We start from the raw sequence: 18259 nt of genomic DNA, 5'->3' as shown, positions 1-18259 counted from the left end.
TAATAAGAATCTTATAAAACAAACCAGAAGCAAGTTACCATTTACCCATTTATGTAAACTAGTGTCTATTCCCAGTGAATACCTTTCCAATTTCCTGAACTTCTTGCCAAAACCAATAGATAGAAGTCCACGTTAATAAAACTTCCCCTGGAAATTATTTGTAAAATGGGCCACTCTGACTAAATGTGCAGGTGAAAAAATTCTTTAGCCAAGGACTTGTATTTCAAGTTTTAACCTGAACTGAATGTATAATGAAAGGCAAATGGTCCATTATGGAAATGCTGACAGACTCACACCACCAGTGGAAGCAACTACAACGATGCATTTATTGAAAATTAATGAAGTCCTGAATTTTTATTTATAAAGTGGATATTATTAGTTTTAGATTATTTTCTTCAAGCCAATAGTCAAAATTTAATAAGATGATGTGTACAGATTGCACCAATTTTCACTCTTATCCACTGCCTGCAGCCTATGTGCATTTAAACCAAAAAACATTTGATATACACTAACTATAAATTATTTCCTTGGAGATCTCTCAGGCATGAAGAAAAGGCCTCTTAAAATAAATTTAAAATATTATATGCTTGATGGTGTATAACCGAAGGTTTAATCTCACCACTAAAGGGGCAGTTACCATGATTTTTGCAATAACCCTGCAGACAATAATCAAGACAGCTCCTGTTGTTCTCTCAGTAAAATCTTTGTAAGCACAGCATGGATATATTGTAATTTGGTATCTGTAAGATCAACAGCTATACCTCATGACAACTCATAAGATTTTATTCACCATTAAATTGAGCATTTTCCTCAGAAGCCAAAGGAAAGTGTGTTATTTACCAAACATGGTCCTATTAACTATAGATTAGCACATTAAAATAGATATGCTTTCTCTCCAAAAAAAAAAAAAAAAAAAAGTACAATGAAACAAGCTCTGAAAAGTAGAAAATTCGATTTTTTTTTCAAACTTTGGGAAAACATTTCTGTGCCCTATTTCCATCATTATTTTAAAGTAACTGATTCCCATTATTTTTCTACTAAAATACAAGAAATATCCCCAAAATAGAGCTCTTTATGTCACATTCAAAAATGTCTCAGCCTCCAATTCATAATGATATTAATATTATTCTAACTTTAAAAAAAAAAGACACTTAGAATAAATACAAGCGGTAACACAACATCAGGAAATCAGAAATATGTAATTCAGAAAAGGGTGAAAGACAATATGAATTAGTATCAAAGGCATTCAAAATGGAGATTACTAGAAGAATTAAATTACTAGTCATACATACACACACACACAAACAGTAAACACATTATTTAAACACAAGTAGGTTACCCCATCAGTATTTCAGAAGTGTAATAAAACCATCTTTCACTCACCAATGCTGGATTCTCTCTTGGCAGTTAGTGACCACCTGTCATGAAAACAGATAACTACTCATGAAAAAACAGAGCTATGCACAGAGCTACAAAAATCAGTGTATCTGAAAACTAGAACAGTGGCTTTACAGATTTAATAGCATCTCAGTATACATTTTTATTTGTCAAATGCACAGAGATGTGAATGTTAGTTTTCAAGCAGCACACTTTATCATAACCCTCTAATGCAGGCTGATAACTGCAGAACAAATTACAGCTTTCTGATTCATACTGTGGTACAAAACCCGCTTCATAACTATTAGGTGACATATGATATAAGATAACTAGTATTTTGTACAATCTACAGACCTGTTTTCAATATTACATATTTTGTAGAATACGTAAATGTTATAAATAACAAGAAACCAATGTAACATCCACGTTTCGTCAGTTAAAAAAAAAAAAAATGACAGTAGTGAAAATATTTTATTTTGTCAGTATATCTCCAAACATTTTCACCTGTAATTTTTATTCTGACGCATTAAAAAATGAATTCAGTGATATTTTTCTACTACATTTTCCAGAAGAAATACTTGGGATAAGGAGATGCTCTGAACAGCTCATTTGTTCCCCAGTGAATTATGATAAAGATTGTAAGCACTTCACAGCCAGTTTAAACTATGTTTATAATACTAAAACAATGAATTTAAGTACAAAAGTTATTTGTTTTCCTTGGAGATATGTCAGTAGATTCTCAAAATGCTCAGAAAGTAAGACTAGTCAATAAAGAAAAATGAATTTTAAGAAAACACTTTTTGAACGGTAATTTAAGAATTAACACTGTTTTCAAGGATTGCTAATTATCTACTTTTAAATTACCTATTAATAAAAATTTTAAACAGCAGTCTAGAGTACCATATACCACTTTAGAGACAGAGAAGGTAGAGGATGAAAGCCAAAATGCTTAAGACTAGGCCATGACAAAAAGAGAGCAGCATTATCTGGTTTGCAAAATGCTGCTCTAGTTCACTGCTCTAAATACCAATATTATCTCTTGTATATGCTCAATGTTTCACCAACCCCTCCCAGAAAAAAAAAAAAAAAAAAAAAAAAAAAAAGATTTTTTTTTAGACCTGTCACTAAATTCCTCTGTTATAACATTTAATTCCTGAAATAAATGTCCTCTTTCGGGACATTTTAAATACTAAGACAGCAATCCTGTACCAAAATACATGCTATAATCAGAAACCCAACCATACTACACATTAACTCATCATCCATTTTAGAATGAAGATCTCTCAGTAAGTATCAATCACATAGCAACACTTAATAACAGTGGCAATATATAATAGAGTACTGACTTTACATCTGGAAGAGCCAAACTAAAACTACATCAATCCATTTCACTGTTTCTGATTTGGCAGTAATTACAAAATAGACAAATAGAATTAAATGTAAATTGAAAAAGGAAAAAAATGCTCATGAAATCCTTTTCATAAAGTTCCTATTTAACAACCCCTTTAAAAGATGAGACCCAAAAACAGTCAGGATGTTTTCCAATCCCAATGCATGTGTTTCCAAGCATGAAGAGAGCCAAAAGCACAGAAAGCAAAGCCCTGCAAACCATAAGAGCAGAATGTTCATTAACCTCTACATGATAATCCTTTCGTAGCTGCATATTAACTAGTTACACATTCATAATCATTTACATTATTTAAAGGACCTTCGAGGAAATCTTCTAAGCTATATCCATTAGTGACGGTGTTAAAGGTTATAGAAGATAGTCTACCTAATGTTTCCAGGAAGCCTTTTTAATTAGTAAATATGTAAATTTGGCACATATGCTTTTTATGTTTAAGAAACAAGTCACTGGTAGAAAGGCATGTGTTCTTGCCATCACTCCCCATAGTCTACTCTCCACTTTGTTCCGGCCATACTTGCCCTGTTCCTTTTACTTCCCTTAAACAGTCTCCCTAGGAAGATAGACCAACACCAAAATTCATTTCACAACGTACAAGAGAAATTTTAACTACCAAAATGCTGCCTTACATTTTAAAGTCTTTATTAGTTACATATAGTGTTTAGAATATCAGACTTCAAATAAACACTATCCAAATGTAAACTAAAGAAGTGACATGTTGGAAATCAGAAACAAGGGGAAAGATGAAAGAGGTAGATATAAAAATATATAGACTAGCCTTCTGATGGCATGTTTAGGTTATCTTTGCTTATATAAAAGATTTATAGTCCACCTACTTGCAAAAAAGATTTTAGCCCAAGCAGTTTTATTATATTTAGAGGGATTTTTTTTTTCAGTTGTCTTCTATTTTACAGCAAGTTATTCAAAAGAAAAAATTAGTAAATTTTGGCCGGGCGCGGTGGCTCATGCCTGTAATCCCAGCACTTTGGAAGGCCAAGGTGGGTGGATCACGAGGTCAGGAGATTGAGACCATCCTGGCTAACACAATGAAACCGCATCTCTACTAAAAATACTAAAAAAATGGCCAAGCGTGGTGGCAGGCCCCTGTAGTCTTAGCTACTCAGGAGGCTGAGGCAGGAGAACGGCGTGAACCCAGGAGGCAGAGCTTGCAGCGAGCCGAGATCGCACCACTGCACTCCAGCCTGGGCGACAGAACGAGATTCCATCTCAAAAAAAAGAAAGAAAAAAAATTAGTAAATTTCTACAACTCAGAAATTTCAGAAGGTGTTATAAAAACAAATATTTTCCCTTAAGTTAAATTATTCGAAATAATCTTATTTCTCCTGAAAGGGGACTCAGATTACTTTACGTATTAAATTTTAAAAGTAACCATAAGGCAGTGAGCCTTGTTCTACAAGCAACACTTGAAAACCACAGCAAAAGAAATAAAAACGTTTCATTACTTTGTTATCCTCCACAAAAGTATGACCACAATGGAGGAACAATACTAGTTTTTTTTATTTTTTAAACCTGCCAAAACATGCAAATAGCGCCCCAAAGAAAAAAATCTTATTATATTATTTTTATTTTTCTTAAAAATAGTTACTAGGCTTCAACTTTAAAATAACTGAACCAGTAAATTCTTTAATATAATGACCTCATTTACACTCAAGAATTTATAATAAAGTATGTACCACATAGAAGTGCAGAAGTCCACAGCAAAGAAGAAGAACTATGAGCTGATTTATCACTATTTAGGAGTCTATACCAACAACCCAATGGCTACAAAGTCATATGGTATTCATTCTTTGCAACGCAAAACTGTCTTTAACCTATGAGCAATAACAACAGGTCTATATTCCAACACTGCATGTTACAAAACAAACTGCAAAGATTTCGATGAAGGCAGCTTAAATCTTTATTTGGAGAGGAAACCTCTGTATTCAGAGATGAAGTAACTTACTTAATATTACACAACTGTCCAGTAACTGGTAAGAGATGAGATCAGTTTTAAAACCAAGTCTTTCTAACATGGATTCTATCTAATCCTAAAGCGCATAGTCCCTATACTGGCCTGCTTCCAACCATCATGCGACTTACTAGATAACAGCAGAAAAACACTGGTTACAGCTGCAGTCTTAAAACACTGACTGCTATTGCTGTTTCTCCTCCACTAGTTAGTTCCTCAGTCCCACACTCACGAATAAGACCTTGCCAATCATGTCAGTGAAAGCAAATTCTGTAAGCTTAAGTTCACCAATTTACTAACATTATAATCCTTATTTCTTCCAATGCCTCCTACAGCTCCTGACCCTTTCTGATGAAACAAGTAAATATAAACACCACATTTCCCAAGCATCATTTAATAGTATATCTGCGTATGTTTAGGTGAAGGTGGAAGGGTAATGTGCTAGCCCCACAATTACTATCACACCTCATCGTATTTTTAAGACACTTATACATTAATAGGGTTAGACACCCAGAAGGACAATGATGGACAGCCCACCCAACAATATTTTTCTGTTCATTAGTGTCCAGCTAACATACACATACATTTTGTTACCAAGGGTTAAAATAAAACATTTGATAACTTTTAAGGTCCACAAATTATATGGAAGACAGGAATAATAATTTCTTAGCTGTTGTTCCCCAGAAGCTGCTTTTTAAAAATTATTTTATAAAGGAGAACAGTAACATGCAGTAAGATCTCCAGCACTTAAAATTTTTATTTGTGCTATTTATATTGGTGACAGACCACAAGAGGGCATAAACCTATGAGTTTCTAAGGCAAGTTAAATACAACGCCACATTAAAACTAGACTGGAACAGAAAGCCTAAAAGGTCAAGAGTACTTCTTCATCTTTGATACTTTTCTCAAAAATGCTGCACCTCTAAAACTTTTCTCACAATACCGCAATTTTAAATTCTTCCTGTATGGGTTAATGCATAATATAACAGTTTGAGAATTCTGCTAATCAGAGCTGTCTAAATTTATATAGTTTGCTTCTCTTGCTAGACTGTGACTTCAAGACAGATCTTACTATTTTGGTTTTAAAGCTGCTGAGTCAAAAAGAAAATAGTATCAGCAGGAGCTGAAGCCATTAGATACTGGACACACATGTTAGTGACAGTTATTTAAAAGCTGAAAATAATTTCTTAAAAGATAGATTTGTCAAGTAGATATATAAACATCATTACGAAAGTATACAAAAAGTGTACTTTCAACAAAACTTACAAAAATTACAAATATTTTAAGTAAACCCCTTTGCAAAGAAGGGAGGAAGTGACTACAGGTTCCTAACAGAAAAAAAGCAATAAGCACTGGGATAAACCGCAATAAATTGAGTATTACTGTATAAAAACCACCATAGGCCGGGCAGAGTGGCTCATGCCTGTAATCCCAGCACTATGAGGCCAAGGCCGTTAGATCACATGATGCCAGGTGTTCAGACCAGCCTGGCCAACATGGTGAAACCCTTTCTCTACTAAAAATACAAAAATTAGCCAGGGCGTGGTGGTGCATGCTTGTAATCCCAGCTACTCAGGTAGCTTGAATTGCCTGAACCAGGGAGGTGGAGGCTGCAGTGAGCCAAGATCGCACCACTGCACTCCAGCCTGGGAGACAGAGGGAGACCCTGTCCCAAAAAATAAATAAATAAATAAACCACCATAAAAGTAAGCCATTTCAATTTTAAACAAATTATGTTCTAAATATGCTGAAAAGCAAAACTGCTAATGAAAGGTAAGTCCAATTATATGGAACCACTTCTGAAAACACATGTTCTTATTTAAACTTTTTTTTTTTTTTTTGAGACGGAGTCTCGCTCTGTCACCCAGGCTGGAGTGCAGTGGCGCGATCTCAGCTCACTGCAAGCTCCGCCTACCGGGTTCACGCCATTCTCCTGCCTCAGCCTCCCGAGTAGCTGAGACTACAGGTGCCCGCCACCAGGCCCAGCTAATTTTTTTGTGTGTTTTTAGTAGAGACAGAGTTTCACGTGTTAGCCAGGATGGTCTCGATCTCCTGACCTTGTGATCTGCCCACCTCAGCCTCCCAAAGTGCTGGGATTACAAGCGTGAGAAACCATACCCGGCCCTTATTTAAAATTTTAGCTAACATGGAATCAAAAGTCTGCTTAATCCTTTCCTCACGTTTTAGCCAGATTCCTCCTACACAGGCTTCTAAGGCATTTTTTTCCTGTATTCCAATCTAGTCTCGTTTTACACAAATATCGGACTATGCCTAACGTGCTCTGGCACTGTACATCTCACTCCCTTGTTGGCTTTACCTACAAACTAGGCTCTTTTTTACTTTCAATAATCCTTACTCACTAATCTTAAGTATTCTATTACCGTTTTCTCCTATTGGAAATATTTTAAGAGTGGTGACATATACATTCAGTAATATTTCTAAGAATGAAGACGTTTACATGTTTGGAGGGTCTTTGGGGTTACTTGAACTAGAGATCCAGGAACTCTAACTGTTCTGAAAGCTCCATGAGGTAGGGACCGTTCTCCTTGATCCACCAGCACTCACCCGCCATAAACAAGTAACCAAGCCACAAGTCCTCTTAAAGAAGCACAGGTCTACTATCAGCCAAAAACTGCAGGAGACGTTTTTCTGTTTAGAACCTTATATATTTTAGTCAAGTCATACACTATATATATATATCTCACAGATATCATATGCCCCTGTAGTAAACATAACATTTGCAATGAAACATATGAATATTCAAAACGTAATAAATGTCTCACCCATATCAGTTCCAGTTTTGTCAAAAATGAATATGCCATAAACTTAAGAATAATTGTGTTTTCAGTGCTTTTCAGGCTTCTGAATTGCAGATAAGAAATTGTGACCTACATTTCTGAATCTGAAATACTGTCTGAATTTCACCTTGCATGCCCACTGTTTTACCAGAGATATCAATCATTTCTTCTTCATTCACACACCTTCCTCGTAGAAACCCTGCCCTTCTCCCATAAAGAAAAGAATCCCATTTCTCCATCTGTAGCCACAATGAAGGGAGAGGATAGATACCTGCTGCTAACTAGATCAACCTCATTTACTTTGGACATCAGAGCCTGAGGTAATTACAGATTCTGGTTCTAAAAGGAAGACAACAGTAGGATCTGCACAAGCTAACCAACCATCTAAAGCAGCCGGTATGGGAAACAACAATACATACAAGAAAACAAAACACATAGACCCAAAAAACTCCTACCTTTGACTCTCTCCTGACTTCTTACAGTGAATTATTTCATAATTTCCTAACCATTTGTATGATATGCAACTAAGAAAACTTTAGAGTAGTAAACTTGCCACACAGATTAGGAGGAGAATGTGCCTTTGAAGGGCTCAAAGAAAACAAACAGCCCACCGAAGAGTAAATACAAATAGTTTAAAAAAAAAAAAAAACCGGAAAATACCCTCCCAGGTAACAAAAAAGTCAAATTAAAGCAATCTTATTCAGCATTAATTAAAGAAGTACATTTTTATTTTAAAAAAAAACACCGCTGGCTGGGCGTGGTGGCTCACACCTGTAATCTCAGCACTTTGGGAGGCCGAGGCAGGTGGATCACCAGAGATCAGGAGTTCGAGACCAGCTTGGCCAAGATGGTGAAGCCCTGTCTCTACTAAAAATACAAAAAATTAGCCAGGCGTGGTGGCAGGCGCCTGTAATCCCAGCTACTTGGGAGGCTGAGGCAGGAAAATCGAACCTGGGAGGCAGAGGTTGCAGTGAGCCAAGGTCACACCATTGCACTCCATCCTGGGCAACAACAGCGAAACTCTGTCTCAAAAAAAAAAAAAAAAAAAAAAAAAAAACAAAAGAAACCACCACTGTCAGTGAGACTGTAGTAAAAATCACACATCACACTAAATCACTGCAAGTAGCTATGTAAATTCAAAACTCAGTCTAGACTTCTATAATACCTCCAAGTAGGACAAAAAAAGCTTGTAACTCTCAGAAATTAGAAGAGACAGATAAATACAAAAATTATCTCTTTAAAGGCACCCAAGAGCTGCCAAAGCAGTGAGGACAAGAGGGACTAAGGATTCAGAAAGGGGAGAACTGTGGAGAAGTGAGCTGATCATCTGAAGCCACTTTTTTTCTCAGACAAGAAGAGGCATAGGCAAGAGGTTAAGAATTATGTTGGGCCCGGAGGAGACAGCCATGGCTAGCAGACAGAAACAAGCAGAACCTTGTGCAGTCTGACAAGGCTATACGGTAGCAAAATGAGAGCGCAGGAGAGGTCTTAAGCATACAACTGGTTTCCCTCCCATGATATCTGTCAAATGCTGAGCTGTGAAGGCCAAAAAGATAAACCAAAACTCTGAAAAGCAGAGCTCACGATCAAACAAAAATTAGAGTTCAGAAGCCTCCAAGGAAATATGGCGTAGTGAGCAAAATCAAGCTTCCAGATGAAAGCCTGAAGAAACCAGAAGCAGCAGATGCCTTACTAAAACAACAACCTGGCCTTCACTCCACCCAGTACTTGCCTGGAGTAAGGTGACCAGCTCTCACTGCATCTGCCTCACTGGAAGAAAGGATGAGTCTTTTCCAGAGGAAGTTATCACCTTCAGGAATACCTACAATCTTTAAAGACACAATCCCAGGATTTAGTCAAAAATAACTACGATGCCAAGAAATAGGATCATATGACCAAAAGTCAAAAGAAAAAATAAAATAGAACCAAATACACATGCAATCTAGATACTGGTGTTAGCAAACAATGATTAATACATTCAAGGAAATAGAGGAAAAGATAAAAGGAATATATTTTAAAAATAGCAATTTTCACTACAGAACTGAAATCTACATGAAGAAACAAATGAAAATTCTACAACTGAAGAACCAAAAATTAAAATAAATGGCATTAAAAGATTAAACAGCAGAAATCAGTATTTTTCAACTTGATAGGTCAAAAGAAAACATCCAAATAAAAGCCCAGAGATTCAAAAATAAAATATGGAAAATACAGAAAAGACCAATAAGAGACATGTGAAACAAAGTGTAAATGCAAGATCCAGAAAGGGAAGAGAGAATGTAGCAGAAGCAATATTGAAAAGATCTTGAATCCTCGATTTTCTAAAACCGATATCAAAGTATCAGCCAACAGACTGAAGAAACTCCAAGAATCCCAAGCAAGAGAAGCACAAAGAAAATTTCAAGGCACAACACAGTTACAGTGATGAAAACCAAAGAAAAAGGGAAAACTTTATGTGCAGCTGGGGCGAGGAGGAGGCGGCACAGGGGAGATTCACAGCCTTCAAAGGAGTGACAAGACTTATCAAGTAGAGCTAACTTCAACATCAATGACAGAAAGTGAACAATAATAGAATATCTTGAAATGCTGGAAAAAGTAACTGAAAACCTATGGTGATATACACAGCAAACAGATCCTCCAACATGAAGGAAAAAATAACATTTCAACAGAAACAGAATTCTGCACCAGCAGACTTTCATTAAAAGAAATACTAAAGGTTTATTAAAGTAGACATGTAGTTAATTAAATGTCTTATCTAAAAAAATTATTAAACAACTAGATATTGTTATTAAATGTGATCGGTTAAAAAAAAAAGAAGCAACAACAACAAAAAGGACTCTTCAGAATAATATAAATGCAGAAAGAATTAAAGAGTAAAAGCACAGGATAAAAAAAAAAGATAGGTAAAGATAAATCAATATTGACCACACGAAACAATTAAATACTGTGTTGTGGTGTTTAAAACAAGAAGAATTAAAATGCATGGGAGCAATCATGCAAGAGGTGGGCTGGATAAATGAATGCATGCTACGATCTCTAGAGACACCAGAGACTTGCTTAGTGAAAAGGAATTGTAAAAAAAAAAATAATAATACTATAAATACATATTATATTTAGTACTAAAGCATATTGAAAGTATAGTATAAAAGTAGTAAAAAATAATGTATCACAAACAAGTTAATAGGAGGAAATAATAATAATAAATGTTTGATCCAAAGGAAGGGGAAAAAAAAAAAGCAGAGAAAAAAGAGCATAAAAGTAGGTCGATTAGAACTACAATGGGATACCATCTGACACTCCAGTCATGAGGATGGCCCTTACAGAAAACAAAAACAGCAAATGCCAAAAGTTGCCCAGTATGTGGACTGGAACCCTTGTCTGGGAATGTGAAATGATACAGTCACCTGGGAAAGCAGTGTGGCAGTTCCTTAAAAAGTAAACATAGAATTACCATATGATCCAGAAATTCCACCTCTGAGCATACCCAAAAGAATCGAAAGCAGCCAGGTGCAGTGGCTCATGCCTGTAATCCCAGCACTTTGGGAGGCCGAGGTGGTTGGATCACCTGAGGTCAGGAGTTCAAGACCAGCCTGATCAATATGGTGAAACCCCGTCTCTACCAAACACAAAAATTTAGCTGGGGGTGGTGGTGCATGCCTGTAATCTCAGCTACTTGGCAGGCTGAGGCAGGAGACTCACTTGAACCTGAGAGACAGAGGCTGCAGTGAGCCAAGATTGTGCCACTGCACTCCAGCCTGGGCAATAAGAGTGAAACTCCATCTCAAAAAAAAAAAAAAAAAAAAAAGAAAGCAGATACTTAAACAAAACATCCATGTTCACAGCAGCATTACTCAACATCACCAAAAGGCAGAGGCAACCCAAGTATCCATGGATGCTAAAATAAACAAAAATGTATAATACACTGTATAATACATTCTATAATACTACAGAATTTTATTCAGCCTTAAAAAGGAAGAAATTCTGGTATGTGCTACAACATGGACGAAACTTGAGACATTACGGTAAGTAAAATAACCCAGTCACAAAAGCACAAATACTGTATGATTCCACGTAAAGGTACCTAGAGTAGGCCAGGCACAGTGGCTCATGCCTGTAATCCCAGCACTTTGGGAGGCCGAGGCGGGAGGCTCACAAGGTCAGGAGATCGAGATCAGCCAGACCAACGTGGTGAAACCCTGTCTCTACTAAAAAATACAACAAAAATTAGCCGGGCATGGTGTCGGGCGCCTGTAGTCCCAGCTACTCAGGAGGCTGAGGCAGGAGAAAGGCATGAACCCGGGAGGCAGAGCTTATACTGAGCCAAGAGCACACCACTGCACTCCAGCCTGAGCGACAGAGTGAGACTCTGTCTCAAAAAAAAAGGTACCTAGAGTAATCAAATTCACAGAGACAAAAAGTATAATACAATGGTGGTGGCCAGATCGGGAAGGGGAAGAATTGAGTTATTGTTTAAGGGACAGAGTTTCAGTTTTGCAAGATTAAAAAAAAAAAAGGCCTGGAGATGGATGGTAATTATGGTTGATCAACAACGTGAATATACCCAATGCCACTGAACTGTACACTTAAAAATGATTAAAATGAGCAGCACTCTGAGAGGCCAAGGCAGGAAGACCGCATGAGGCCAGGAGTTCAAGACCACCCTGGGCAACATAGTGAGTCCCTGTCTCTACAAAAAGAAAAATTTTTTAATTAGCCAGCCACGATGGCACGCACCTGTAGTCCCAGCTACTCAGGAGACTGAGGCAGGAGGATCACTTGAGCTCAGGAGTTCAAGGTTGCAGTGACCTACGACCATGCCACTGCGCTCCAGCCTGGGTGACAAAGCAAGATGCAGTCTCTTAAAATAAAATTATTAAAATGGTAAATTTTGTTATATTTTACTACAATTTTTTTAGATAAAAAATAAATACAATGTAAGTCTAATAGAAAGGTGATAAAATTAAATATATCAGGAATCCTACTACATATGATGGCTTAAAATACTCTAAATAAAAGGAAAAGATATCCAGACTGAATATTAAAACCACAACAATATGCTGTTTATGAGACACACTTTGAACCCAAAAGACTGAAGTTAAAAGATTTTTTATTTTAAAGATAGACAAAACAAATTTAGTTGGTGTGACCATACTATTATCCAACAAAGGAGACGTGAAGGCAAGTAGCATTACTAGGAGATAAAAATATCTCAGAATGGTGAAAAGGTCAACTGACCAGGAAGTTATTACAATTATAAGTATACAATGAATAAAACAGCTATAAAATATATAAAGCAAAGGTTAAAAAAAAAGAGAAAAATAAATCTACAATCCTAGTGAATATTAATACATATCTCAATAACTGATAGACTTAGCAGACAAAAAAATTAACAAGGACATAAAATACTGGAACATATTCAAGCAGCCTGAGCTAACAGATATATACTGAACCCAAAAACTGCAGGATTAACATTTTTTTCCAAGTAAATTATGAAAAATTTACCAAGAAAAAAAAAATTAGGTCAAAAGGCAAGACTTAAATTTCAATTATGCAGAATGTGTACCCTGACTCCACTAGAGAAACAGAAAAATAAGTAGAAAATAATGTTTGAAAAGGAACGTATTTCCAATCTATGGGTCGATGAGCAAATCACAATAGAAATTAGAAAATATTTTTAAATGCCTGCTAAGGAAAATGACATACAAAATGTGTGGAGTACCTAAGGCAATGATTAGAGAAAAATTTAAAGCTCAAAATGTGTATTTTATAATAAAGAAAGGTTAATATTAATAACCTCAACCATCATCTCAAAGGGCTAGAAAAATTACAGCCAAAGAAAAATCTTAAACAGAAAAAAAAAGAGAAGAAATCAATAAAGTAGAAAGCAGACTTAGAAAAGAGGAAAAAAGGGCCGGGTGCAGTGGCTCACGTCTGTAATCCCAGCACTTTGGGAGGCCGAGACGGGTGGATCACGAGGTCAGGAGATCGAGACCATCCTGGCTAACACGGTGAAACCCCGTCTCTACTAAAAATACAAAAAATTAGCCAGGTGTGGTGGCGGGCGCCTGTAGTCCCAGCTACTCGGGAGGCTGAGGCAGGAGAATAGCGTGAACCCGGGAGGCGGAGCTTGCAGTGAGCCAAGATCGCGCCGCTGCACTCCAGCCTGGGCAACAGAGCCAGACTCCATCTCAAAAAAAAAAGAAAAGAAAAGAGGGAAATAAGAAGAAAAATCAAGGGAGGAAAAAACCCACAAATTAAAAATTACAGTAATTAAAAAGAGGACATTACCACCAAATCTGATAATAAAAAGATAACAGGAAATGGTAACTCAGAGGGACAATAAGCTTAAAAACTTAGAAAGGACAATTCCTTGAAAATCACTTTTTCTTTTTTTTTGAGACGGAGTCTGGCTCTATCTCCCAGGCTGGAGTGCAGTGGCCGGATCTCAGCTCACTGCAAGCTCCGCCTCCCGGGTTCACGCCATTCTCCTGCCTCAGCCTCCCGAGTAGCTGGGACTACAGGCGACTGCCATCTCGCCCGGCTAATTTTTTTGTTTTTTTTTTTTTTTTTTTTTAGTAGAGACGGGGTTTCACCGTGTTAGCCAGGATGGTCTCGATCTCCTGACCTCGTGATCCGCCCGTCTCAGCCTCCCAAAGTGCTGGGATTACAGGCTTGAGCCACCGCGCCTGGCTGAAAATCACTTTTTCTAAAACGATCCAACTAGAAACAGAAAATCTGCATAGTCTTTGAACCTTCAAAGAAATTGAGGTAGTATATTAAAATCTCCATACAAAATGTCCAAGAAAAACACTGGGCCCAGACAGCTTTGTTGATGAACTGTTCCAAACATTTAAGTTAGAAACAGTACCAGCCAGGCACAGTGGCTGACTAGCCTGCAGTCCATCACTTTGGGAGGCCAAGGCACATGGATAGCTTGATCCCAGAAGTTCAAGACCAGCCTGGGCAACATGGTGAGACTCTGTATCTACAAAAAATACAGAAAAATTAGCCAGGCATGGTGGTGCATTCCTGTAGTCCCAGCTACTCAGGGAGACGGAGGTGAGAGGATCATCTGAGTCTGGGAGTTCCAGGCTGCAGTGAGCCAGGATTGGACACTGCACTCCAGCCTGCATGAGACAGCGAGATTCTGTTTCAAAAAAACAAAAACAGAGCACACACACAAAAACCAGTAACAATAGTATACAAATTCTTTTATAGGACATACAAAAACGGGAGCTGTTTCATGAGGCCAGCCTAATTCTGAAGCCAAATCCTCACAAGGACATTACAAGAAAAGAAAATCATAGGTTTAAAATAGTGTTAATCTTTTTTTTTTTTTTTTGAGACCAAGTCTCACTTGCCCAGGCTGGGGTGCAGTGGCGTGATCTCAACTCACTGCAACCTCCACCTCCCGGGTTCAAGCAATTCTCATGCCCCAACCTTCCGAGTGGCTGGGATTACAGGCCCCCACCACCACACCCGGCTTATTTTTGTATTTTTTGTAGAGATGGGGTTTCACCATGTTAGCCAGGTTGATCTCAAACCCCTGACCTCAGGTGATCCACCCACCTCAGTTTCCCAAAGTGCTGGTATTACTGGTGTGAGCCACAGCACCCGGCTGGTAGAATTAGTCAAAAAAAAAGAAAAGAATTACAGAATTTTGCCTCATGTAACAGAACAAAATACCTTAATAAATTATCAAATTTAATCTAGCAATATATAACAAGGTAAAGACATCCTACACAAATGGGTTTGCTGCAGGAATGCAATGGCATTTGAGTATTTTTAAAGAAAGTAATTTACCATATTGTTATCTCAAGAAACATATAAAATACATTTGATAAACTTCAGCATCTACTCTTGATAAAATTAGCAACAAGAGAAAATGTCCTTATTTTCATAAAGAGTAGCTACAAAAAGCCATCTGCGAACATCTCTATGGTGAAATACTTAAAATTGCCCTCCTGGTATGTAAAGCCCAATGTCCTAACTTTTATTTTACATTACATTAAAGGTCCTAGCCCATACATTAGGGCAAAAAACAAAACAACCATAAAAAAATCTTAAGAACTGGAATGAATACAACTGTCAGTATTTACAAACAACATGCCTGTATGTAACTACACAGATACTATCAGAATGTATAGGCAAGTAATTAGAATTCAAATAAATTTAGGCCAGGCATGGTGGCTCACATCTGTAATCCCAGCACTTTGGGAAGCAGAGGCGGGTGGATCACTTGAGGCCTCGAGTTCGAGACCAGTCTAGCCAACATAGCAAACTCATCTCTATTTTTTAAATGACAACAAAAAAACAAATTTGGAACCAAGTCAATATGTAAAAATCAAGTATGTTACCAGCAAAAAAAAAAAAAAGAACAGTAAGTAAATTACAAAAGGCAATAAAAAATAGTATCTAGAAATAAATCTAACACATGAAGATTTGTATACTTTTAAAAGCTAATACTGAAAAGTTATAGAAGTAAATTGATATACAATGCTCACAGATTTTAAAACTTAATATTGTAAACATCTTAATTATCTTCAAACTGATCTTTAGATCCAGTGCACTCCAAGTAAAACTCTAGTAATGTTATTTTTTGAGTATTGGAAAGCTGATCCTAAAATATATACAAAAAAGCAAAGGGTCAGAATAGTAACGACAACCTTGAAGAACAAAATGCTATAGGAATTTTACTACTAGATATCAAGACTTATTATAAAACTAAAATAGTAAGAGTGTGATACTGGTGCAATTATAGGCAAATAATCCAATGGAACCGAATAGAGAAACAGAGCTACACACACATAATCACATAATGTATGAAAGAGACAACATACTCCATAAGGATTGCTCTGGCTGCTAAAAGAAAACTTAACCCACTTTGAAGGAGGATAACATCATCCAGAATCTCTAGGATTTTTCGTCACAACATCTGGCATCCAGTTCAAAACTGCAAGGTATAAGGCAATCTATAAAAAAAGAAGCAGCCGTAAAGAAACCAAGAGGAAAGAATAAAAGCAGACCTTCATTTGACTGACATATTGCATTTATAAAATATAATAGACTTTATGATTAATACACTCATGAAAATAGAAGAAAAGTTACAGATGTCAACAGAAACTTGGAATCCATTTTAAAATATCAAAACATAAATTGTATTTATTTTATGGTTTTCTTGCTGATAAATCCAAAAGAATTATAAGCAGGAAAATGACAAAATGATATAATCCAATTTGCATTCTTAAAAAGACTACTCTGGGCCAGGCGCCATGGCTCACACCTGTAAAACTTTGGGAGGCCGAGACAGGTGGATCACCTGAGGTCAGGAGTTCGAGACCAGCCTGACCAACATGGTAAAACCTCATCTCTACTAAATATAAAAAAAATTAGCTGGGCGTGGCAGCAGGCACCTGTAATCCCAGCTAAATGAGAGGCTGAGACTCGCTTGAATCCGGGAGGCGGAGGCTGAAATGAGCCAAGACCACTCCACTGCACTCCAGCCTGGGCAACAAGAGTGAAACTCCATCTCAAAAAAAAAAAAAAAAAAAAAAAGACTACTGTGGAAAATAAATAGAAAAGGAACAAAAGTGGAACTGCCAAACTGCCAAGACCAGCCAAGAATTACTGCCTCTTTTGTAAGAAACGATAACTGGGCCGGATTAGTGGCTCACGCCTGTAATCCCAGCACTTTGCGGGGCCAAGGAGGGCGTATCACCTGAGGTCAAGAGTTTGAGACCTGCCTGGCCAACACGGTGAAATACCGTCTCAACTAAAAATATAAAAATTAGCTGGGCATGGTGGTGGGTGCCTGTTAATCCCAGCTGCTTGGGAGGCTGAGGCAGGAAAATCACTTGAACCCGGGAAGAAAAAATAAAAAAAAAAGAAAAGAAAAAAACGGTAACTGGGAAAACGGCAATGAAAATCACAGGAAATGGCCAATTCAAGGAATTCCTAGTTTTCGGACATAATATTTTTCTATTTCTCTTACGTCTTTTTATTTCACATTGTAAATTAAAGGTAATAGTTCATTGAGAGGGTGGTTATAAACATGGATAAAGCTAAACAAATTTAGCCTTTGACTCAGTCATCCATCTCTAGGACTTTACCCTAAGTTACTTCACAAATGAGAAACAACATATGCATAAAGTGATTTACTGAGGCATTAGCTGTACTATCAAGAGACTGAAAAACACCAAATGCCCATCAATAAGACATCAGCTGAATATCTGATGACACAGACATAAAGCACTATGAAACCACAAAATATGATGAGGAGGCCGGGCACGGTGGTTCACGCCTATAATCCCAGCACTTTGGGAGGCCGAGGCGGGCGGATCACGAGGTCAGGAGATGAGACTGTCCTGGCTAACACCGTGAAACCCCATTATCTACTAAAAAATAAAAAATTAGCCAGGCTGAGGCAGGAGAATGGTATGAACCCAGAAGGCGGAGCTTGCAGTGAGCCGAGAATGCACCACTGCACTCCAGCCTGGGTGACAGAGCGAGACTCCATCTCAAAAAAAAAGAAGAAAAAAAGATAAGGAATATCTCTATGAACCAGAGTAATTCCCAGGTTTATCATTTAATGAGATGAACAAAAGGCAAAATATGCTACCTTTTACATAAGATGGCACTATGGAGGGGAGACAAAGTGAACACATGTAAGTATTTTTAAAGAAGAAACACAGGAAGAACAGGTCAAAAGTG

The 18259-nt window shown here is 37.3% G+C and overlaps 1 protein-coding gene across 2 annotated transcripts in view; it reads right to left on the bottom strand.

The window, feature by feature from the left end:
- Positions 1-18259, bottom strand: part of URI1 (URI1 prefoldin like chaperone) — a 74118-nt gene that overhangs the window by 44247 nt on the left and 11612 nt on the right. The window contains exon 2 of one of the 2 annotated variants that reach the window (XM_010355783.2): positions 1384-1418. The exons of the other annotated variant lie outside the window; for it this stretch is intronic. Within the exon in view, the coding sequence (XP_010354085.2) occupies positions 1384-1418 (35 nt within the window). The remainder of the gene's footprint in view (positions 1-1383; positions 1419-18259) is intronic. 2 annotated transcript variants of the gene reach the window in all.

Source organism: Rhinopithecus roxellana, chromosome 12, assembly GCF_007565055.1.
Source record: "Rhinopithecus roxellana isolate Shanxi Qingling chromosome 12, ASM756505v1, whole genome shotgun sequence".
In the NCBI taxonomy this organism is placed as follows: Eukaryota; Metazoa; Chordata; class Mammalia; order Primates; family Cercopithecidae; genus Rhinopithecus; species Rhinopithecus roxellana.
This window is presented reverse-complemented; position numbering and strand designations above follow the sequence as displayed.